Consider the following 24,158-nt stretch of genomic DNA (forward strand, 5'->3'; position numbering starts at 1 on the left):
CTTCTAACACAAAACTTATGATTTTTCGATGACGATCGAGAAAACATTACGTGGCGCGTTGGCAAATGATAAGACAAGATGATTTTTTGACATAATGTGTATTATAATAATATGGCTTTATAATTTCGAAACTGAGCTCAGTCTTAAGAAACAAAAGAAATTATTAATCAAACTATACATTCCGCAGGAATTAATTAAAATTGATAAAATTTGCCGAGTGTTTTTGTTTTTGTACATTTCACGTGAAACGCAAAGGGAGGATGAGACCTCGTTTTTAATCATTATATCACTTGTCTAAAAATTAACGACGTCATACGTCGATATATCCCTGAGCCATCGTTTTAACGGTGTCCTTTTTTATTCTTGTTTATTTAAAAAAGGCTTTTCATAGGCAAGACGCATAAGAAATAGGCATTAAAAGAAAGAGATTAATTATCCATTTGCATTTACAATGCCCTGTTTTATAAAAAGATAATACGTCGTTCGTAAGGTTGCCTTGAAAAGGTCTCTAAAGTAACTCAAAGTTGAAAGCGACAAAACAGACAAGATAAAAGCATTACGGTGAGATTCGGAGTGACAATTGTCGAATGCTAAAAAATTTGCTTCGTTAAAAAAATATCACACAATTTTCAGTCCCGAGTGAATGGCTCGGGTTCTTCGCAGAATGCACAAAAGAAAAAAAAGAAAAATAAAAAAAGAATAGCTTTCGAAGTATAATGCAATCGTGTCGTGAAAAGCGTTTAACATTAATATCGTTCTCCTCCATTTACACCATCAAAACAGCTACAGCTATGATTATATATACATAATTCAGCATGTCCAACCGGCTATTTCATGTTGTGTTCGTCGTCGTCATCGCAGTAGTAGTTGTTGGTATCGCCGACGACGTCGCAGTTGCTGACGTCGTTGCCGTAGCCGTTGTTGCCGCTGAAGTCATGTTCGAGCGGACGTAGAAAAGCAAGTAAGGTGTGGCCGAATTTCGTGGATTCGGGGCGAGCTTATCCTGAAGTTCGCGCACTGGAATTACGCGAACGGCCTCATCGTCGCACTCGAGCCATGTGCCACTCTCGTTGCGCGATGTCTGCCTTATACCGCAACAGTCGTTACCTCGGCAACCCTGTTGCAGATGTTGCTGTTGCTGCTGTTTGCTTCGCAGTGCTGCCTCCTGTTTCTCATTTACGTTAGGCTTGTTGCCAAAGCAATTAAAAAACGATGTTATTTTACCGCTATTGTCGGAGCCGTGGTGGCCATTGTGATGTGGATTTGATGACTGATGGTTTTGATAACTCTAAAAATCATAATAAAATATTAACAAAATTTCAATAAATGTATGTATATATATGATCGTTATTTCGTCCTGTTGGCCCACAAATGGACTTGGTTTACAAATTTTCAAATTTCTTTCGTAACCACTCAACATATTTAGTAAATATTATGTTAGTACGCCGATTCAAGCAAAAACATGAAACTCCTTGATAACCTTTCATTTACGGGTTCGTAACAATGACGATAAAAGCGAATATTTTAAGTAATGATCAAATGATATCGTACCTGTCCGCTCTGTTGTTTCGAAGCGTTATCGCGATCACACTGCTGATACTCAAAGTGTGCGGATTCGCCGGGCAGACGAGTATAGGCGATGTAGTGGCCGGCCGTCATGGTCGCGCCTTGGTGCATAATTACCGAATACAAATTATACACATGCCGTTGAACCGCTGGTTCCTTATTGCACTCCTCGCAGAAACATTGTAGGGTCAGTGGCGTTGGCATGTGATTATTTATTTTTTCCATAGTACTGAATCAAAAGAGACGTTATTTGGAGTCAAAAATGTAATAACAATGCAGATAGTTGTAGTTTATCTTACCCAGTAAACCTTTTTATTTGTAAAATAAGTATTCTCGGTAATGACGGATAACATATAGCTCGTTGAGCCTCATTATATCGCAGACACGCAGCACACCAATACTTATTCTTATCGTTCAGGAATTCACTCGTGACTACCAATTTCTTGTAAATAGCGCTACAGTCTAAAGTTTTCCCATTCTCATCTGAAATAACAAATCATCCAAAAATAATCAATAAAACTTGTCTCTTTCAGGTTTTAAGCGTTTCATTCATATTATTAAATAATCAATATGTGTATATAAAGAACCTTTTTCATTCAATCGATCAATATCGATGGGCACGCAAATGTTGCAGAAGGTCTCTTTTCTTTCGGTGACCTGCTCGCACTCGAGGCACGTCGTACGTAGAAGGCTAACACCCTCGAAATCCTCGTAAATGAAGCATTTTTTAGTCTCGAGCTGTTGACTTTGCATGGTTATCTCTCCGTTGGTCGATGGTGGTGTAATGCTACCGTTTTCCACAATATGCGTTCCCGAGGTCAAACTCTTCAAGATTGTCCCGTTGAGAGTAGTTTGTATCAATCCACTGGCACTGGAAGCTCTCATTGAACTACCTAACGGCTTTTTCTTTTGCTTCTGAGACTTGCGAGTGCCACGTTTGTTACTTTCAGGCAGCGCGACAGGCTTGGTTTCCTTGAGAAAATCAAGACTAGGACCGCTACTCGCAGTTTCTGGCCATTTGAACTGGTTGTCTCGGTGCCTCACCACCAGCTGGAACGTCTCGCGAATGTTGTCGAGCAGGCAAACGAGCAACTCATGTGCGTCTTGTTGCTGGTTGCCCTCGAATATTGTGTTTACGTCTCTGCCGAGGAACAACAGATTACGTACTCAATAATTTGATTTGTAAACTAATAGATGAAAAATGAAAATACAATCATTACCTTAGCGCTTGTAGAAAAGCATCTGGCTGAAAAGGCTCACTGTTCTCTCTAGCTTCTAATTCTCTCAGAGACATAAACAGCTCATGCAACTTCTCAGTGGCTACCTGAATTCGCGGCTTATTCAGTTCTGTAGCTGCACTAGCAGCTGTTAAAGATGGAAGATCTTTACTACTATAACTACGACTACTGCTTGTCGTTGATGACACACCAGTTCTACCCAAGGATGATATCTTAATCTGCAATAAGAGATTAGTGAACACACATGTATCTGGAGATTGAAGCAGTATGATGCAAAATTTGTAAGTAGTATACTTTGGTTTGAAGTTGCTTTTCATTGATGATTGATAGATCTGTTACTAAATGATGAAGGTTGTGTAAGAATGATGGGGTGCAGCGTAGGGTGTAGAGAACACTATTTAGGAAGCAAGTATTGCCTAGATTGCATAAAGTTGCTATTCGCAAGCCTCCTGTTATGTTAGATGTGATGTCGCAGCCAGAATCTCTATGACTGCTACTTAATCTTTGAAAATCATTCAACATTTTGCCTGTAGCTACCAAAATAACAAATGGTAAGCAAGTATACTTGAAGTAAGCATTTATTATTGAAATGTAAGAGATGTGTACATACTTATTTGAAATGGACGTACTTGGCTAGTACTAGCCCGCCCGACCAATTCAGTATCGGATTTGGTTTTGTTGAGCCCTTGATTGCGCCTCTCTGATGTGGCTGTGATAGAGAGGCAAAGTTTCTTCCTTGGCGGGTTTGGCTGTTCATCAGTCTCTTCTTCTGCTTCTAATACTGTCATTTTCTGTCAATCTACAAAAATATACATGATACATAAAATTAGATCCACACTCCATTCACTTGAAATTGATGTCTACTAAAATTGAACTCTTTGATGACCCACGACATTCCAATATCTTTTGCTCGAGCCAAGATGCTCAAACCACTTTCTGGACATCATTTTCCAACGAGACGTAGCTTACAGACTACTTAAGCACAGTTAATGCAGCTTAGATGCAACCTTAGATGTCAGATTTATGTAACGACAACGTGTAACACACAGTGCCGTATGTCTCTTCCGCGGCAAGCGGAAAGAAAAAAAGCGCGCGGCAAATATTTGTTCCTTTGACGCTGCCGAATCGGTATATATACGAGAGAAAAGGAGATAGAAGAAATTTTCGCGCGAGTCTATCAAACCCATCGTAATAAAGGCAGTACTTACTTTGTACCGCCGAGCGTAGAAGTCATGGAACGTCAGAAGGGCAAGTTACCAAGCACGCAGAGTGTGTCCAGACCAGGATCTCGACAATCTGAGAAATGTCTTCTTCTCGATGTGGGTACTCGACGTGCCTCTACATCCTTCACCACCTGTTTTTCGATTTCTTGGTTTCTTTATCGGCGACGTCGCGCACTTTGCGTTTTTAATTGATAGCGGTGACGACGGCGGCGGTTCTTCGTGATTCTACGGATCTCTACCGCCGAGACCCGAGACTGATTATCCGTTCTCTCTCTCTCTCTTTCTCTCGTTCTCTAGTAGCGCGAACTTCTTTGTGTTTGTGTATATCAGTGCGTCCTTCGGTCACTTCTCGTCTGAAAGCGACAGCGAGCCATTGTTGTAGTCTACCGCCATTGGGCCGCTCGTGATCGTGGACAACCAGCGCGTCCTTTCTACAAATATGAAGGGGAGAATGAAAACATACACACACACACACGCGTGCACACACACACACGCGCGCGCGTGTATGACAAAGCACAGTATAGTTTTGCGCATAAGAAAACTTGATCGTGGTGTTTGACAATTAACGTGAATTTTTATTTAAGACCGATTCCTTTTAGTTTTTAACGATATTATTTGTTTTCGAACATGATTATTATTAATACACACAACAAATAAAAATAAAATATTTTATAACGATGATTTACAAAAATTTTAAATAAATTACCATTTTGGAGTTTGATTATATATTTATTGCATGGAATAGAAACAATTAATATTAGTAGCATCTATTGTAAAGTTAGTTGGCTGCTATACCGACTGCGATTCATGTTACGCTGTTCCATTTTCCAGTTATGTTAAAAAATAACTAACAAATTAGCAACAATTGAAAAAGTACTTCATAACATTCAATGAAACTCTATTTCCACGTGAACTTGATAATTTCTACTCCGTATTATTTTTATATTGAAATGCTGCAAATTAATTCAATTGACAATCGTAAAAAAAAGAGAAAAAATTAAGAAAATCTGGCCTAGATAAAAAGGAGCACCAAAGGATGAAGGAGAGAAAGAGAGCGAGTCTTCTCGAAGCTTTTCTTCCCTCCTCCACCGCTTGGCCGCGCTCGTGGTGAGTGCGCACAGTCAGCTATAATATAGTTGAAAAAACGCTGTCTAGTGAAAATAAGGATAGCAGTGCAGACAGAGCAGCAAGCTCTACGGAGTCCCCCACCACAATCCTCCTTAAGGAGAACACTCTGGTGTTAGCAATAGCAGTTGCTGGTGTATTGGATTTGTGTGTCGTGAATAAAGTAAAGTAGTGCGCTTGACTCTGCAGGCTCTTCTCTTTGTATATGTGCTGTGCTTTGTAAAATGGCGGTGGACGTGCTGCTGCTCGTCGGCAACGTCTGATCGAGTATCATCGTCGTCCTGAGCGAGAAAGAGAGAGAAAACATACTGTGTGCAGCAAGCAACCTGACAAAACGGAGTGTACAACCGAAACGGAAAAAAGCTTCGTTTTTCTCGGAAAAGGCGGAAAGACCGCTATGCGAGTCCCCGGTATCACGGCATCATCATCATCAGCAAGTTGTTATTACCTGAGCAGCGCCGGCGGTCCAACTACCTCTTTTTTGGTAAGATTAACTATTGATATACCTATATATACCACAAACTATATAGCGTGATGATGCTGATGGCTAGGCTGCGCGAGAGCGGAAGTTCAAGCAGGCATTGTTTGGGGACGCGAGAATAAGACAAAATCGAACGATCAGTTTTACCTATGTGGAACACGTAGGTGTTAGATGAGTTGTGCTGCTTCTCTCTCTTTCTCTCTCTCTCGGTGTTTCCCAATTTTTTAAATTAGATCACAAGCGTTGATGCACGATGACACCGTACTCGTAATATTGCTAGTCGACGAATTTGCAAGCAATCGCAAGTTGCTTTTCCCGTTATCAGGAGGCCATTTACAGTTTCCTCGCGCGCGCTCGCGAGCATCTCCCTCAATAACACGTAAAATTATCTCCCCACTCTCTCACATTGGCGCTCTGTCTCACTTTCGACTCACTCGCTCTCTACTGCAAAGCAACGCACTCCGCAAGGTTAGGTGTCCGTGTGCTTCGTTTTTTTCTCGATACTCTACACAAAATCATTTGTTACTCGACGATAACTATCATAATAAACGGAGCGACTCGCTCCTTCGTCATGCAGCGTGGTACTCCAATTCTCACAGCTGATGCGGTGACACTCAGGTAGGTAATCGCATACGTAGCTATACACGTTGCGTCGTCATTTTTTTTCTTCGCTCTTCTTCGTTTCTCTCTGCCCGTAATATATCCCGAGGACGAACAACGCGCTCTATCTCCGATTTCCCGGCGCGAGGTTAGGAGTGACTTTGCAATTTACGTGACGATGTCTTCCGCGAGGTTTAACGAACATCCAATGCTCTTATTATAAATAAAAGTGTCTTTGGTGGTCGAAAAACTGAGCGAGATATAGACACGCTATGTGAGGTTTCGCTATGTTGTGCAAATTGTTATCACCTTCTTATCTCGGACAAAACGCTGTGATTGTTTCTAACGTTTTACACAATTTCGACATGCCATTGCATACTTTCTTAAGAATAACGCTGTCATGTGGTTTTAGATAATCCTTATTGTGTGCTTTCAGGTTCTAAAATATTGAAGAAACACCGCCAAAATGAAGATTGACAGGAGTAGACTAAAAAAGTGCACTTCTGAAGTGGTACGTATAAGGCTTTTGTATTGTTGTGATAATGTGTGAAAATAAAAGTAAAAATGTTAAATGGCTAATTGAAAATTGCAGCCAGCCGAGTGCCAAGCCTTGATAACCAAGCTGCGCTCTTGCTCACACACTGAGTTGTTAGAGGAGTTGAAGCAGATTGATGCCTGGACTTTTGGAAAGTGTGAATTGTTTCATTGGATTGATGTTTTAGATCTCAGTGATAGTATATTGGAGGAGGCAGCTGCTAAGAGCCCAGACAACCCATGGGAATTGGCCTGTGATCTTCCACAAAACAGAGAGGTATTAATATTTTCCCTAAACTATAAATAGTGAAATAAGGGTACTTAATTAAGAATTCTTATTTATTTCAGGCAAAAGAATTATTACTTTGGGTTCTCCATTTTACAACGCTACTTATAGAGCACTCTTTTTCACGACACCTGTATAATAGTATGGAGCATCTTGTTACCCTGCTGTCCAGTTGTGATATGCATGTGGTTCTTGGTGTTCTAAATCTTCTGTACATGTTTAGCAAACGAAGTAATTTTATCACACGATTAAACAGCGACAAAAGACAAGCTTTACTTAGCAGATTAACTCACTTAGCTGAGGTTTGTATTGCTATCGGATATTTGAAATAGTTAATAAAAAAATTTTAAAAGCTAGTAAACACCATTAATTTTTAGAGTTGGGGTGGTAAAGAAAATGGTTTTGGCCTAGCGGATTGTTGTAAAGAACATCCAGACAAGGTATTTATACATCAATACCCATGAAATGCAATAACTTCTGATTACAAAAAGTGTCTAAAATTACTGTATTGTGAATTTCAGCCTTTTCCCGTAAGTGCAACCACGTTACATTTTGAATTTTATGCTGAAAATCTTTCAGTTCAAGAAACGTCCAGTGGCACCCCAAGTGGTGGTATAGTAAAAAAGACTGCTCAGACAAATCTTGTAACATATATACACATCGAAAATGTAGATAAAGTCTGCAAAACCCCTGCGCAGATAATGAACGACTTACTAAAAGTTTATAACGTACCTCAAGATCGACAGGTACATATATTGATGCAGCAATGGAAAAATCAAATCTTCGCGCAGACGATAACCAAATTATCTGTTTTTTGCAGATGGCACTTTTGACACATATTAGGTTAGTACATAGCTTTTCGGATTATTGGCGACGATTGCAATGCGTGCAAGCACGGCTGCAAGCTCTCTCAGTGCTTGTGTATAGCAATGCGCTTCAAGAGAACGCGCACAGTCTTCTTCATCCTGGCCTCCTCGAGGAACTTGTCGAACTACTTGAACTTCCACATCCTCATCTCGTTGAAATCCGCGCTGCAGCCCTGCGAACTTTGACAAGTATCATTCATTTGGATCGAAACCCTCATCATCCCAAGTAAGTTAACATGCGTAATGAACTTTTTACCACCCAAGTGTAAGTTTGAATTAGATCTAATTACTTCTTGTATCGCTTTTCAAGAAAATCGGGTTCTCGTTTGAACACAATTATCGATGTCACGGGCGCAAGTTCGTATCATGGATTCTTGCCAGTTCTCATTCGTACGTGTATAACAACGCTCACGTCACCACAACCGGAGATGCAACCTTTCCCTTTGCCATTAGCTACAGCGCTCTTTAGTTTTCTTTACCATCTCGCCAGTTATGAAGCGGGTGGCGAAGCGCTTGTCAGCTGTGGTATGATGGAAAGCCTCTTAAAAGTTATCAATTGGCCTGGCAGAGAATTAGAGCACATCACGGTATATTTATATATTTTCAACGTAGATATCTTGTTGACAACGCCAAAATATTAATCTAACGTTGTATTTTTCACTTGTTTATAGTTCGTCACAAGAGCTGTGAGAGTAATCGATTTAATAACAAACATAGATATGCAAGGCTTTCAAGCTCACAACGGTTTAGCGAGTTTCATTAAGCGTCTTGACATGGAAGTGAATGTCTGTCGTAAAGAACAGCCATTCGAAATTATTCCAGAAATAGAGCCAGCAGAAGCTCCGCAACCGGCAGCTGCTGCTGCTGCTGCTGTACCATCTGTTGCCACTGCTGATGAACCAGCAAATCCGACGCAACAGCAAGAGTCACAAGTAAACGAGGCCGAGGAGTCATTGAATCCCATGGAGACGTCTGAAGACGAAAATACAAGTTCGAAGAGCGAGATCAAACTAATCCCTCCCCAAAATTATACTCCTGTGAAAACGGGCAAGACGTGTTTGCCTCAGCGAGCAGCACTAATTAAATCGATGCTCAACTTTCTGAAGAAAGCTATCCAGGATCCCATGTTCAATGACAGTATAAGACACATTATGGAAGGAACACTGCCATCCTCTTTAAAGCACATTATCAGTAATTCCGAGTATTATGGATCGTCACTCTTCCTACTTGCCACTGACGTCGTGACTGTCTATGTGTTTCAAGAGCCGTCGCTTCTATCTACCTTGCAAGACAATGGATTGACCGACGTCGTATTGCATGCGTTACTAAATAAAGACGTAAGCCTTATTGCTATATAATCTGTTCTATTTCACTTTAGAAAATTTTTATAAAATAATTATCTATTGTTGACAATGATTCACAGGTACCAGCAACGCGAGAAGTCCTTGGTTCACTGCCTAACGTGTTCAGTGCTTTATGTCTGAACCAGCGCGGCCTCAACTCATTTATGAGGCGACAACCGTTCGAACGAATTTTCAAAGTGCTTCTTTCACCAGTCTACCTATCGGCGATGCGTCGTCGCCGCAGTACCGATCCTCTTGGCGACACAGCTTGCAACCTCGGAAATGCAATGGACGAGTTAATGCGTCATCAACCGAGTCTCAAGACTGATGCAATGAAAGCGATCGTCAAGCTTTTGCAGGAGCTCTGCGTACTCGGTTGCGATGCGCGTTATGTGTGTTGGCGTGCGGCCAGTAAAACCGAAAATTCACCGTCGATCAGCAGCTCTAGCAGTCGTCAATCACTGTCCAGCGGTCAGTCTGTTGGTGTCGGTGTTGGCGAGAGTGGTGGAGGTTCTGGAGGTGGAGGTGGCAGCAGTAGTGATGAAGAAGAGGAAGACGAGGAAGAGGCTAGTACCAGTTCGCATCCTCAAAGAGAAGAACAACCTTCACCTTCTCCTGCCCAACCTGGACCACCCCCGCAGCCTAAAGAAAAAATACCTATTGCTCTTGTTGATTACATACACAATGTCATGAAATTTGTCGACGCGATACTTAGTAACAACTCAACTGATGATCATTGCCGCGAGTTTGTCGCGCAAAAAGGCCTCGTGCCGCTTTTGTCCATTCTGGGATTGCCAAACCTGCCGGTTGACTACCCTGTGGCGCAAGCTGCTCAAGCTGTCGCCTCAGTTTGTAAAAGCATACTGGTAAATTTCTTTCCAATGTCACGTATGACTAAAGTTTATTCTAATTTTTTAAAACTATTACACGTTTACTTTGAATTAACAGAACCTGGCACACGAACCATTAGTTCTAAAAACTGGTCTCATCCAACTAAACGAGGTACTTCAATTGCTAAAACCTCTGAATAGTCACATGGAGTCACCTGGTGGCTCCATATTACTACACGAACTTGCCACGGCGTCAAATCTCGAGACTGCTTTCACAAGCGACAAGGCAACGCCGATGCTTCACGCAATGAATGCAGCTCATGGATACGTCGTTATGTTTGTTCATGTTTGCCGTACAAGTCAGTCCGAAATACGTAATCTTTCAATGAACCACTGGGGATCCGAACTTGGTCTTGCCGTCCTCAAAGGCCTCTCCGAATTGTACATGGCACTCGTTTGGGAGAGCACATTGCTACTTGCTTTGTGTAGTGATGGAAGCATTCCTGCGGGTTGTGATTTCGGCAAGGAAGACATGGATAAACTTATGCCACCTGAATTAAGGGTAAGTTTTATAAGTAATGAGTTTAGTATGATCTAAGCGTAGTATATAATGTAAATAGAAAACGAAAGACAGCTAATATTATTTATTATTTGAGTGTGGTACGCTACTATCAATCATTGATAATAGACGGTCCATGTAATAAATATATTTTTTATATAGATGTTTTATCTTGTTCATTATACGATAAAACTTTTATTTTTGCAAACAAGTATCAGGCCATTATGATACACGTCATAACTCATCAATATATTTATTTTTGCTACTTTGTTTTACCGATTCCAGACAGAAGGAGAGTCATCAAATTGGACAGCAAATGCAGCAGCTGCCGGTGATGGTAGCAATGGCATGACAAGCGCAATGGAAGCTCTTAGTACAGATCCTCCACCTGTCTCAATGGAAGTAGACGAGAATAAACCCAGTACGAGTACGGGGACTTCTACAACTACGACAGTTGCCACTGGCACTGGTCGTACATCTCCTAACACCCATCAGCTTAAATACATCAAACCTTTGCTCGGAGCCTCGTCGCGACTTGGACGTGCATTGGCAGAACTCTTTGGACTTTTAGTGAAATTATGTATGGGATCTCCAGTTCGCCAGCGTCGTGGCCAACCGACACCGCTCATGCCTACGTTACCTTCACAAGCAGCGAGAGCTGTAGCCACTGCGCTTAATTGCCTTTTGATGAGAGGACTTTCACACGATAAATTACCGCCCTCGCCAGTACCAAAATTCAAGTTAACTTTTCTAATCTGCTCGGTTGGTTTTACGTCGCCGATGCTATTCGACGAGAAAAGACATCCATATCATTTGATGCTGCAGAAGTTTGTTAAGTTGGGAGGACAGAATGCGTTTTTCAGCACCTTCCGGTGGGCGCTGTCGGGTAGTGGTCAGTTTGATCTGGCAGAAGGCTTAGAGCATCCGAATTTGCCCGACGGTACTGGCGAGTTTTTGGACGTTTGGTTAATGCTTCTTGAAAAAATGGTTAATCCTAAAGCAATCTTAGATTCTCCTCACGTGGTATCTACTAAGTGTACCGGACTCTACAAATTCGAACCATTTGATCCTGTCAAGTATCTCGTAGACATCCACAAGAAGGCTTTTGATGCTGTGATGCTGATGTGGGGTAAGAAGCCCCTCAAGAATTATGGGCCTCGTATGACAGAGTCCATTCTGTCGATTCTTCGACACATTCTGCAAGGCGAAAAAATCATCAAAGAGCGTCTTGAAAAGGAAGAAAGTACTGAAACAAGTGCTGCAGCTGGTACTACTAATCGCTCAGGAACCGTTGAGCGTCGAGAGGAACCTGAAGCTGACGTGAATCCGGAACACTTGAGGCAGCTGATGGACATGGGGTTCAGCAGAACTCACTGTATCGAGGCTTTGCTTCATACTTTGACAGTCGAGCAAGCTACGGATTATCTTCTTACTAACCCTGCTACATTGCGAGTTCCAAGAGCTGAATTGGCTGGAGCAGATGCCAATGGTCAAGATCTAATAATGGATTTAGAGATGGGCGACGACGACCAAATGATGCAAGCAATTGCAATGTCGCTCGACGACTCCGAGGCCACGATAAACTCTGAGGAGCCTATCAAAGAAACGTCTAAGACTATTGACGAGTTCACGCATACAGCTCTGGAGCAGTGCCTGAATCTATTGGATTTGATGCCAGACACTGTTTATAGAATATGCGACCTACTGGTGACGATAACTAAACGCAATGGCACCGACTGGCGTGACAGTATGCTCAAACACTTAATTAAGGAAATTGGCGATTTGGTTGATAAACTTCGAGACACCGCCGAGTCACAGGACGAAAATGCAGGTTCACGACTTGTCGAGTGTGAAGAAGCTAATAAGGTAGCCGGCCGCATCTACTTGTATACGCTATTTTTCGAGGGCACTTTCCAAGAGATGCGCGTGCCATGTGCGGAAGTAGTCGAACAATGTGGTATTCTCGACAAACTTGTAGCTTTACTCGTAGCCAGTGAAGCTCCTCTTACTGCAAGTAAAAATCGTGCAGCTCCACCTAAAGATGAAAAAGAAGCCACAACTCTAGCTACAAAGACACCAAAATGGCTCGCACCGCTTTTATTGTTAATCGATCGATTGGAAAAAGTGGCAGTTCTTACGCAGCGTAAGCAGCTCATGCACAGAGTAACCAATCGCACGTGGAAATGGTTTGATCTGAGTTCGGGCAAGTGGATGCCCTACTCTTCGGCCAACAATAAAATCATTAACGAGGCATACTGGGCAGGTGAACCAACTGTGCGCATAAATTGTAGCAGGCGCAAGTACTTGATTACTTTCTCCTGTATGACTCAAGTGAACGAAGAAAGCGAGAACCGGCGTCCAATCACAATGGGCTTCAAAACTACCACCCAACCTATCACTACTGCTGTAGAGGAAGCAGCAGCAATAACCGTGCCAGCTGTAATACCTGCGCAAACGGTGCTGTCAATAACAAACAACGGAGCCACGCAGATTTCTTCTTCTGATACTAGTATGGACACCGAGGACGGTAGCACTACATCATCTAATGAGGATAAGAGAAATACTCCTATACAAGGCCTTGATCCGAATGTCACCCCAAACATCGTTCGTGCTTGTGTAAAATTATTGGCCATTCCAGTTGATCGCGATGCTTTGCACGCACTGATGAAAGTTTGCTTACGACTCACCCGTGACTACACTAACGCCAAAGTTTTCGCCAAAGAGGGCGGAGTGAAATTATTGCTCGACATGACCCAGGCCAGTAGTTTTATTGGATGCTCTACACTCAGCACTCTTCTCATCAGACACACTTTAGAAGAGCCAGAAACTTTAGGTCTTGCAATGGAGAAAGTCGTGCGCTCGCGCACTCAAACCAATATTCCTCCGGCCTACAAAGAAATTCTATTCATGACGCGCCAGATCAGCAGTGCCGTGTGCCGTGACCCAGAAGTCTATCGTAAAGTGTGCGAAAATATACTACGAGTTGATGTAAACGTGCTGAAACGCGACGATGTCGACAATCGACTTGTAGTCAAAGCTTTACCACCAAGTCTGTCATCTTCGCAGCCAGTGGATGAAGAAGTACCGATTAACGTTATCCACGAGCTTCTCAATGCCCTTATAAAACCAGTTCCTGTTCTTCCTGAGGATTCTTCTAACACGCCACCTGCTGGCACGCCCGAGAAAAAAAATGCTACTACTGCTACGAACTCGACGGCCACTACCTCAACATCGTCGTCGCGTAGAGATCCACTGCGCAGTAACACCGCAGCAGCAACAAGTGACCCACTCGACGACGATGATCAAGTGTCGCAGATCATACCGCTTAAGATGTACACAGATGTCGGAGCGAACGGTAAAGTCGAGCCCGAAGAGGCTAAGAAACCTCTACTTCCTAAATCAGCCATTCTAAAGATTCTTGCCGAGGCTGTGCGCTCATATAGCGCCATCGCCAATCTCATTACCGAATACACTTATCGCGCTGGCCAGAGCGAAATGATTCAGGAAGACACCATGGCTCTCGCATTTCTGTTGGACAAACTCTTACCGATCTTGCCCGAAAATTCTAGTGACAGACAGTGCACGGGAATGGCTCGAATGCTCATCGCGGCTATTGCCTCCTGCAATCATTCGCCTGATGCACAGTGTACTCTCGTTGCTGAAGTAAAAGCTGCACTGACAAGAACCTTGGCTTTGTCCGAAAGCTCGGAAAAACACGCGCAGTTGCAGCTGTTGATTGGCTTGATTTCGACGATGATCGACAATTGTCCACCAAGCTCGCATCAACCAATCCGCGGCTCAGTCAAACCAAACCAATATACAAATGTTAACTACATCGTGCGCATCATGCTCAAGAAGGGTATCGTTACCGACCTTGCCAAGATACCACATAGCCTTGATCTCTCGAGTCCCAACATTGCTGGTACTATCAACGCTGCTCTCAAACCTCTAGAGACCCTTTCTCGTATTATCAATCAGCCAATGCCTGGTGCTATCAGCAACAAATTACCCAGACCAAAGAATCGTAACGCTCAAGAGGAACCACACGGCGAACAAACCGGTACTACCACATCCGATGCTACCAACGCTGTTGGTGAAGAAGTTAACGAGGATGCAGAAAATACCGAACATGACATTTCTGCAAATGCTGAAAGTCTCGAGCCTACCTCTGAAAGTCAACAGCATGAGGATGATGGAGCGGCTCTCGAAGATATTATGGATCAATTGCTGGAAAGGTAAGGATTCACAACGCTGTATAGTTTACATTTGAATTTACGACATTTTATTAGAATTTTTGAGACATCAAATTTCTTTTCGTTAATTATGTGTTTATATTTTTTTAATAATTTGAAATATCATAAAGACACTAATTTTAGTGAATGTAAGATTGCCATTTAATTTTTAGTGTTTCCAATTAAAAACTTACTTTTTAAACAAATTTTTTTTAATCAAAATTATTTCAAAATTATAATTGAATAAAAACTCAATATTGTGACAAAGCAGCGTCTAAAATAAAGTAGTGTACTGTTTTCCAGGGATGGATCGGCCGTTGCGGAAGAGCCATCTTCTCGTCCACATCGGCCGATGGACATTGAAGACGAGAGCCTCGCCATGCGCGATGGAGAAGGTGATTTTGATCCAGCACGAGACACCACTGTAAGTATAAATCTTTAATTTATAGTATTTGTTTAGTTAATGATTTTTTAATTTTTAATATTCTTAATTATCGTGACAATGATTTTGTGAGTTAGTTTACCGAATAAATGATTTAGATATTCATTTCAATCGTTGCAGGAGGATTTGATGAGTTCAGATTCCGACTCAGATAGCAATCCATCAGACGATAACGAGGACGACGTACAAGACGATGACGACGAAGAGGAAGAAGAGGAAGAAGATGATGGCGAAGAAAACGAGGAAGAGGAAGAAGAAGAGGAAGAATCTTCTAATTACGACGAAGATAGACTGAACTACTACGAGGATCGTGTGCCAAGTATGTCATTGCACCTAGTTTCGCATTCAGCAGCAGATCGTGACGGCGGCAACGTCGTCATCATGCAGCACAACTTCGACAACCAAGACTTAAACGCTGTTGCACCAGCGTCTGGTCGGCAGAGTATGCCTTGGAATGCAAACTTTCCCTTCGCTCTTGATCTCTTCAGCGAATCGCCCTCCGTTGGTGAAGGCAATGGTTTGGCTTCCCATCCTCTCCTCATGGCCCAGGGTAGTCTGGATACAGCAAACAATCGTGCCCAAAGAATGCTCCGACAGCGCAGATACCAATTCCAATTATCTAATCCGCGTCACGCTAATCCACCAGTGATTTTACAGAGGTAATAATAATCTTGAACCCTTAAAAAATCCTTTTTTTATTTTTATGAATTTGTTTGTTCATTTTATGAATCATTATTATAGGCTACTTGGGCCAGCAGCTCAAAACTTGCCTTTGGCTGCAAGTCAAATTTTGGCTACTTCGTTTAGAGATACACGAGTTGTTGTCATGGATAACGGACTTGGTATCATGGCTAATCCCGATGACGAGCAATATGACTTTGTAGATCAATCGGGATATCTATTTGGACCTAGTCTTGCGGCAACCTTAAACAATGTCCCGACTGCTCTTCACTGGTGGATCGAAGAGAGCAGGCTACTCGATGGCGATTCTCAACCAGATTGCTGTGTTGGTTAGTGTTCATATATTAACATTAATATTGCTGTCATAAAATATTGAGTAGATTTTAAATGTTTACTTTTATTACAGGCATCGTATACAAGTTGATTCCTGGTTTAGAAAAGTACAGAAATGCTGAGCTTGCGGAAAGAAAAGAAAAGCATAAAAAGCAGCAGGTTGCGGAGAAAGAAGCCGAAAAGAACAAAGAAACCAAAGGAAGTACGAGTACAAATGTGACTGAAAGTAAGTTATGATTTTTTACGTGAAAATGACATGTATTTTTATAAATTATACGATATATGTTTCTATTGCGATCGATAGCTGAAGTTCCAAGTACACCGCCTGTTGAAATGCCTAGAACATCTACTTCGTCATCTGATAGAGATGAATCTAGACAGCTAATAGCAGCTGTGGAGGCTGTCGTTGAGGCTGTGCGGCAAGAATTACACACTGATGAAGAACCTATAGGTAATTCTTTTCCTATATGTTTATTTTTAATCCACAGTTTCTATTGCTAATAAACTAAAATATGAATGTATTTAATCATTTTATAGGTGAAATGGAAGTGACTGTACAAGACGAAGAAGAGAGACCACCGCCTCCACCTCCACAAGATGAGTATCAGTCGACCGAAGAAAGAGAATCTCAAGCTGCAGCACTTACTGCGGCTACTGAAATTGCCGCGCATCTTGTTGATTCGGTTCTCGGTGCTTCCGCTTCAGAAGCTTCCAGATTACAACGTTAGTAAACGCAAATATTATTTTAATGTTATATTATCAAACATTTGCCTTGCTTATATAATTTTCCATGAATAGGGCAAAATGACAGACCAGCTGAAGGATCTTCAACAACAGAAAATTCCGAAGTCTGGACACCAGCTGAGCTAGTTGACTTTAGTCAAAGCTCGAGCAATGACTTGTCGCGAGAAAATAGTGTGCCAATAGATTGGATTAGAAGTTTACTGACCGATGACACCGTCGAATCTAACGGAGAAAGAAAGTGTGTATCGAAATAATTTTTAATACATTTCTCATAAATTTATTTATTCTTACTTAATATGCGAATTTTTAATTCAGTGCCAACGTCAATCAAGAAACCAATAGTGCCAGGCCTGATGCAACGAGTACACCACAACCTGAAACCCAACAATCTAATGCTCAAGCAGCTCCTCAAGAAGAAACCACTCAACCGCAAGCATCTAACGATGTAACGACCAATTTGGAACAACAAGACCAAGCATCATCTGCCTCACAAGAACCATCAACACAAGAAGCAGCACAACAAGCTGGGCATTCGCAAGAACCTCTACTCGACGGCGTTGATCCATCATTCCTTGCTGCCTTACCAGAAGATATGCGTGATGAAGTGATAGCCGAACAGCTTCGCCTTCAACGCATTAGGCAACGAGCTGCTCAACAGAATGTCGTTCAAGAAATGGCTGGACCTGTCGAGGTTAACGCAGAATTCTTGGCTGCTCTTCCACCTGCCATTCAAGAAGAAGTGTTAGCACAACAAAGGCTTGAACAACAGCGACATGCAGCCGCTTCAGCTAATCCTGAGGACCCTGTCGACGCAGCAGCTTTCTTCCAAAATCTTCCACCTTCGCTCCGTCAAGCGGTGTGTCTTTTTAACATTTTATTATTAATTAACCGTCTCAAAAAATGATTTATTGCAATACTTATGCGAATTATTAATTGCAGATCCTTACGGATATGGAAGAATCTCAAATCTCTGTACTTCCACCTGATCTAGCACAAGAGGCTCAAAATTTAAGACGTGAGTGGGAAACCCGTAACCGAATGATGATGCAAGAGAGATTCTTGAATCACGTTGGTCAAGGTAATGCCACACTGTCGAGTATCCTAAGAAATTCTGGTAGAGGTTCGTAATTAAAAAAAATTTTTTTTAGTTAAATATGATCAAACATTCACTTTACCATTTTGATCAACAATTTATTTACAGTTCGTGGACCCGGAGCTCGTTACGCAATTCATGCAATGCCACAGCGTGCACAGTGGAATTCACGCTTAGCTGACGCGGGTATTACTTATCAAGCAGCTGGTGCAGTGCGACTTCGCGGAAAACAATTGCTTGACCACGAGTCTATGGCCTGTTTGTTAGTTTTATTATTCATCGACGAACCGAAGATTAATACTCTAAGACTTCACCGAGTGATTCGAAACTTGTGTTACCATACGAGCACCAGAGAATGGGTCGTGAAAGCTTTGCTAAACATCATGGAAAGGAGTAATGATGAAAATCGTGATGCTTTCGTAGACTTTAGCGGTAAATTCAGAAGGAAAATTACGCATTCGAGCATGGACTACTGTTCTCCAAAAGCCATTGATATGCGAAATAATGCACAGTCATGGCTAAATATCAGTATAGACGCCGCCTTAGGCTGTAGAGCTAATGTATTCCATATTATCAGACACGGTGGCAAAAAATCTGACAGGCAAGGCCACAATATCACGATCCATCCGCAAGCTTCTCCAACTGTCTGCAGGCACACGTTAGAGTTGTTGATATCATTAGCTAAAAGCTTCCCTGGTTATTTTGTTCCTATTAAGTCGAAAGAGTTAGAAGAGAAGGATAAAGAAAAGGAGAAGGAAAAGGAGATTAACAAAGAAGAGACTGGTACCAAACCAAAGACTGCAACGAAGCCTTACAAAAGTGACGCCCCAGATTTCTGGGACATGCTTCTTAGGCTCGATTCTTGTGCCTCGAAAAAAGGAAAATCTGTGGCACGTACACACTCAAATTCTAATTTGGGTAGTGAACCCGAACAATCGGTGTTATCTTTCGAAGTATCATCTTTTGGTCAGCTAATCTCAATGCTGAACTGGTCCGTGATTAAACGAAGCAGTCAGTTAACCGATAAACTTCTTCGACTTTTGTCGCTGATCTCGATAGGCCTCACTGAAGAGCCGCAGCGAAGGGCTGAAAATACAACGCCGAAGAACAAAAAATTACCTGACCCTATTAAAGAGTGGAGTATCGCTGCACCTGAAGGACACATCAAATTAGCGGTACAAGTACTAACGAGCAAGAGTTGCTCGGAAGAAGGCTTGGAAGATGCTACTGCTTTACTTTTGAATTTATCGCACTGTCCTGATCCTACGCGACAATTGGTAAGTTATCGAATATTATTTTCGGTACATAAATACTTTTCATATATGTGCGTTTATTAACATAAAATAATTTTTCCTTTAGATTCTCAAACTTTTGTTGGAAGGAGCAATGGAATTGGCTAATATGGTTTGCGAACACATAAACGACCTAATGATAGAACTGAAAGTACTGAATCGTGAGCTAAATAGAAGAAATTCAATGGAAGAGCAACCGTCGACGAGTGGTAGCGGGGTAAACAAAGGTTTCCTTGTAGACAGATTTACAAATGATAGTGTGATAATAACGGCCCCAACGAAACTAAAAGCTGGAAGCGACTTGCAACTTCCATCGATGGGTACACTCGTCAGTAAAACTTCTAGTCAAGCCTTCTTCCTGCGTATACTCAAGGTGATCGTGCAAATACGCGAAGCCGTACGCCACGCGAGCAATAAAAAATCGACTGAGACCAATGCAACAGCTACCGCAACCACTGTCGCTGCAATTGATGAAACTCAGCCAGTTGAAACCGGAATGGAAGTCGCTCGAAACGAAGGCGAAGAGGCTACAAGTAATGATAGTACTACCGATGCTGACGCTGTTGCCATGGATACAACACAGGTTGCAGCTCCATCAACTACAGTCACGCCGACTGTCGCAGAAGCTGCTGCTCCTGTGGATGAACCAAAACCATCAAGTTCGAATACCGAAGAAGACAGTAAATCGACGCTGCCATTGCTAAGTGAAAGTCTTGTGCTGGATCATCTGTGGGAAACGTTGAGTGCTTGTTTACTCGAGTTGGAACATACGCCTGATCATCACGCAGTTCTTGTGCTTCAACCTGCCGTCGAAGCCTTCTTCCTTGTGCACTCATCGTCGAGTACCACAAATCGCGACCGAAACAACGATAACAACACCGATAATCTCGATGTGGTGGCTGAAATTGCCCCAGTGTCGCCAGTCTTTCCAGAAAATGCCGACGCTGCTGCTGCTCCAGCGGTTGCTGGCGCTGCTGCTCCGCTTGCGGTTTCTGCTAATGTTGAAGGTGGTGCTGCGGCATCTTCTGCTGGCTCGGCTGCTATCAATCCAGTGACACCGCACTCCTGGGATGCCCACCCAACACCACAAAAAGTCCTACCGCCTGATCAGTTGAAGTTCCTCAAATTTGCTGGTATATATTTTATTTGTCGTATTTCATGTACAGTAAATGATAAAATGATATTTATAAAATAACTTTATTACAGAAACACACAGGACAGTTCTCAATCAAATCTTGAGACAAACAACTACACACTTGGCTGATGGGCCATTCTCTGTGTTGGTCGATCATACAAGAGTTTTGGACTTCGATGTTAAGAGAAGGTATTTCAGAACGGAGTTAGAACGGATGGATGAAGGTATTCGAAGAGAAGAGTTGGCTGTGCACGTGCGTCGTAGCCATGTTTTCGAGGATTCGTTTAGAGAGCTTCACCGGCGCAATGCAGACGAGTGGAAGAATCGATTCTACATTGTGTTTGAAGGTAAAATCTTTACTTTATATACGTTTATGTTAGGAAGATATTTAAATATTAACAATACTCATGATTTTTTTGTCAACAGGTGAAGAAGGTCAAGACGCAGGTGGTTTATTGCGAGAGTGGTACGTCATCATCTCGAGAGAGATTTTCAACCCAATGTACGCCTTGTTCACGGTCAGTCCAGGCGATCGTGTTACATACATGATCAACTCTTCCTCGCATTGTAATCCTAATCACTTGTGCTACTACAAGTTTGTCGGTCGAGTCATAGCTAAGGCTATTTATGACAATAAACTGTTGGAGTGCTACTTTACACGTAGCTTTTACAAACATATTCTCGGAATTCTCGTCAAGCACACCGACATGGAGAGCGAGGATTACAGTTTCTACAAAGGTCTTGTTTATTTGACCGAAAATAACATTTCAGATCTAGGATACGAATTAACATTCTCAGCAGAGGTGTGTATTGTATAATTTATGTAAAGTTATGTTTTTTTGATTTTCTATTACATCGATCACTAATTTATTTCATTTATTTTCAATTGTAGGTCAATGAATTTGGCGTCAACGATGTAAGAGATTTAATAGCAAATGGGCGAAACATTATCGTCACAGAAGAAACAAAACTTGAATACATTCGATTGGTCTGCCAGATGAAGATGACAGGAGCAATTCGCAAACAGTAAGATTGTTTTATATATTAAAAAAATTCTTAAAATAATTTTTACTGGATTCTTGATGTGTTCTTTCTACAGACTTAACGCATTTTTGGAAGGATTTTACGATATCATTCCCAAACGTCTTATTTCCATTTTCAATGAGCAAGAACTCGAGTTGTTGATCAGCGGTTTACCAAATGTTGACATTGAAGACTTGAAAGCCAACACTGAGTACCACAAGTATAGCCCGACGTCATTGCAGGTTTGTAATCGATAAAATAATATTTTAATATTTAAAATAAAAAGACTTGAAATAGTATATAGCGATACAAGTACGGAAAAGTATATTTCCACCTTCGTTTCGCTCGGCCGAAAACGCCACACAAGACGAGGAACTCTTTCCCGAATATATATCGTACCGTATTTTTCGATACGACGTGTGAAATAGTACCTTATGATACAAGAATCTACTTTTCTGCCCTTGTATCGTAATGTACTATTTCAACACTTATTATTGCCAAGCATGCGAGAAATACGTACTTTGTGCACGGAATATCGAAAAAAATTAATCACTGCATGACTGATGCATAAAATTAACATAAATATTTATTATTTTAGATCCAATGGTTTTGGCGTGCTCTGCGCGGTTTTGATCAAGCAGACCGAGCCAAGTTTTTGCAATTTGTCACGGGAACTTCAAAGGTCCCACTACAAGGCTTTGGTGCTCTTGAAGGCATGAATGGCGTGCAGAAGTTCCAAATCCATCGGGATGATCGATCGACAGATCGCTTACCTTCAGCCCATACATGGTACGTTTCAACGTGATTACTTAGAATGCTTGAAGTAAGTTATGAATTGTAATTATTTAATTATTTTCTTATTTATTTATAGTTTTAATCAATTGGACTTACCCGTTTACGAGACCTACGATAAACTACGCAGTAACTTACTAAAGGCAATTCACGAATGCAGTGAAGGATTTGGATTTGCGTAAATTTTTGCTAACGACATACGGACATACTCTTACGTCGCAAATTTGTTTTCTGTAATGTGTTGCCTCTGCCTATTCGACAAAGTAAATTATATATCTGCGTGATGTAACAAATGTGAACTGTGCTTGATCCTCTATCGAGTTTTTAAAAGAAAAAAAGTAATGGAGTCAACGTTCTAATAACACGCATGTGTATATACATATACTACAATGTACATATATATGTATATATACATATGTATACATATATACGATTATGGTGTAATTATTGAAAATAACTTTGAGAAAAAAGAACACTACACGATTTAAAGTTTATTTTGTTGAGAAAAAGCTCTGTGAAGTTACGAAGAAGTATGTATGTGAAATAAAGAGAGGAACTTAACGGTAATTCCCAACAAAATGGAATAGGAGAACTAAAATGTAAGGCTAACCACATATAAGACTCTACGATAAGGTTTCTATTTAAGGGAGCTGAAACCGGCGTTCTAGAATAGCTTAAGAGATCCAAAGCGATCAAGATTGTAATATACAGCACTCAAGAGAGAATCATTGGTGATAAATTGTAACAACAGATATTTAATAGTTTGCGTATAGTTACAGTATGTGTGAATGAGAACATAATACAAAATGTTTTCCTAAAAGTTTTACACGAACGCAAAAGTTGTGAAGAAAAAAAAACAGTGGTTAATAATTATTTACGAGAGTGTGAGATTCATCCTTATGTTTTTTTCGTACGCGAAAATTGAGAGCCTAACTTACCGATGAAGCCAAGGAGATTTGCAGTGTAAAATCTGAATAGCAACCTTATTTTATTTCCTTTTTCTCGTGAGAGTTCTGAATGATTGTACACTATTAGTATTAATAACTCTAATTTTTATTGATTAATATTAATAGCTATAGTAATTTTTAAATAATATCATTTAACGATTATTAATTCGAAATGTGATGTTATTAATGAAAAACGAAGTGTAATTTTTCCTAAAACCTAAGAAAAATAAAAAAGTTTACAGTTGAAACGATACATACATAGCTACAAATCTAAGCGGAAAGAAAAAGCGTCAATGGTAAATTACAGAGTAATAACGTTGTGCATAAAGAAGAAAAATACACAGCTCCTTTCGATATTGTTAGGGAATTATTGCTTAGGAATCGCTCAAAAACACAGTAAATGTTGTATTTCTTATAAAAAAAAATTAATAATATAGTCGCTTTGTTTTATTGTTCGTAAGACAAGTTTGTCCCGACCATATACCTTTTTATTCGAAAATATTTTGTTTCGTGTCGTTCATGTAAATCTCAGTAAATTTGTATTTAAGAACATCATTCTGGTTGGTTTACTTTATTTTGCTCGCCGTCTTCATTATTATTTTTTCGTCTCTCTCTCTCTCTCTCTCTCTCTCTCACACACACACACACACACACACACGCTCATAAACATATACGCATACACTAAATCACACCATATATACATCGAAATGGAGTGAATGGATCGAACTTATTTACACCCACACACACGCGCCCGGACTCGGCATGTTTAGAAAATTACCTAGGCAACCGTTTA

The 24,158-nt window shown here is 41.1% G+C and overlaps 2 protein-coding genes across 4 annotated transcripts; one reads left to right on the forward strand and one right to left on the reverse strand.

Annotated features, from left to right (window-relative positions):
• Nucleotides 1-89: 89 nt before the first annotated feature.
• On the reverse strand, nt 90-4,458 carry LOC131664360 (ubiquitin carboxyl-terminal hydrolase 1). The gene is made up of 8 exons (XM_058935390.1): nt 4,013-4,458; nt 3,415-3,603; nt 3,099-3,337; nt 2,787-3,022; nt 2,154-2,707; nt 1,866-2,049; nt 1,552-1,795; nt 90-1,288 (listed from the first exon to the last, which is right to left on the reverse strand). The coding sequence occupies exons 2-8, from the start codon at nt 3,590-3,592 to the stop codon at nt 833-835; spliced, it is 2,091 nt and encodes a 696-aa protein (XP_058791373.1). The 5' UTR covers nt 3,593-3,603; nt 4,013-4,458; the 3' UTR covers nt 90-832.
• A 737-nt stretch (nt 4,459-5,195) lies between these two features.
• On the forward strand, nt 5,196-23,913 carry LOC131664359 (E3 ubiquitin-protein ligase HUWE1). 3 transcript variants are annotated; one of them, XM_058935387.1, is made up of 29 exons: nt 5,196-5,636; nt 6,670-6,744; nt 6,826-7,044; nt 7,116-7,355; nt 7,431-7,493; nt 7,575-7,799; nt 7,874-8,145; nt 8,230-8,506; nt 8,591-9,256; nt 9,343-10,128; nt 10,211-10,654; nt 10,937-14,886; nt 15,172-15,307; nt 15,446-15,984; nt 16,067-16,335; nt 16,413-16,565; nt 16,644-16,790; nt 16,877-17,062; nt 17,138-17,321; nt 17,399-17,939; nt 18,023-18,203; nt 18,285-19,453; nt 19,536-20,601; nt 20,675-20,950; nt 21,030-21,406; nt 21,496-21,629; nt 21,703-21,868; nt 22,225-22,415; nt 22,498-23,913. In XM_058935387.1, the coding sequence occupies exons 2-29, from the start codon at nt 6,700-6,702 to the stop codon at nt 22,598-22,600; spliced, it is 13,005 nt and encodes a 4,334-aa protein (XP_058791370.1). In that variant the 5' UTR covers nt 5,196-5,636; nt 6,670-6,699; the 3' UTR covers nt 22,601-23,913. The 3 variants fall into 3 exon arrangements, with proteins under 3 accessions (XP_058791370.1, XP_058791372.1, XP_058791371.1); XM_058935389.1 differs by having other exon boundaries at nt 15,187-15,307; XM_058935388.1 differs by lacking the exon at nt 5,196-5,636 and adding an exon at nt 6,088-6,251.
• The last annotated feature ends 245 nt before the right edge of the window (nt 23,914-24,158 follow it).

The sequence above is a fragment of the Phymastichus coffea genome, unplaced genomic scaffold (assembly GCF_024137745.1).
Source record: "Phymastichus coffea isolate CEN01 unplaced genomic scaffold, Cenicafe_Pcof_1.1 PCOF00043, whole genome shotgun sequence".
NCBI lineage: Eukaryota > Metazoa > Arthropoda > Insecta > Hymenoptera > Eulophidae > Phymastichus > Phymastichus coffea.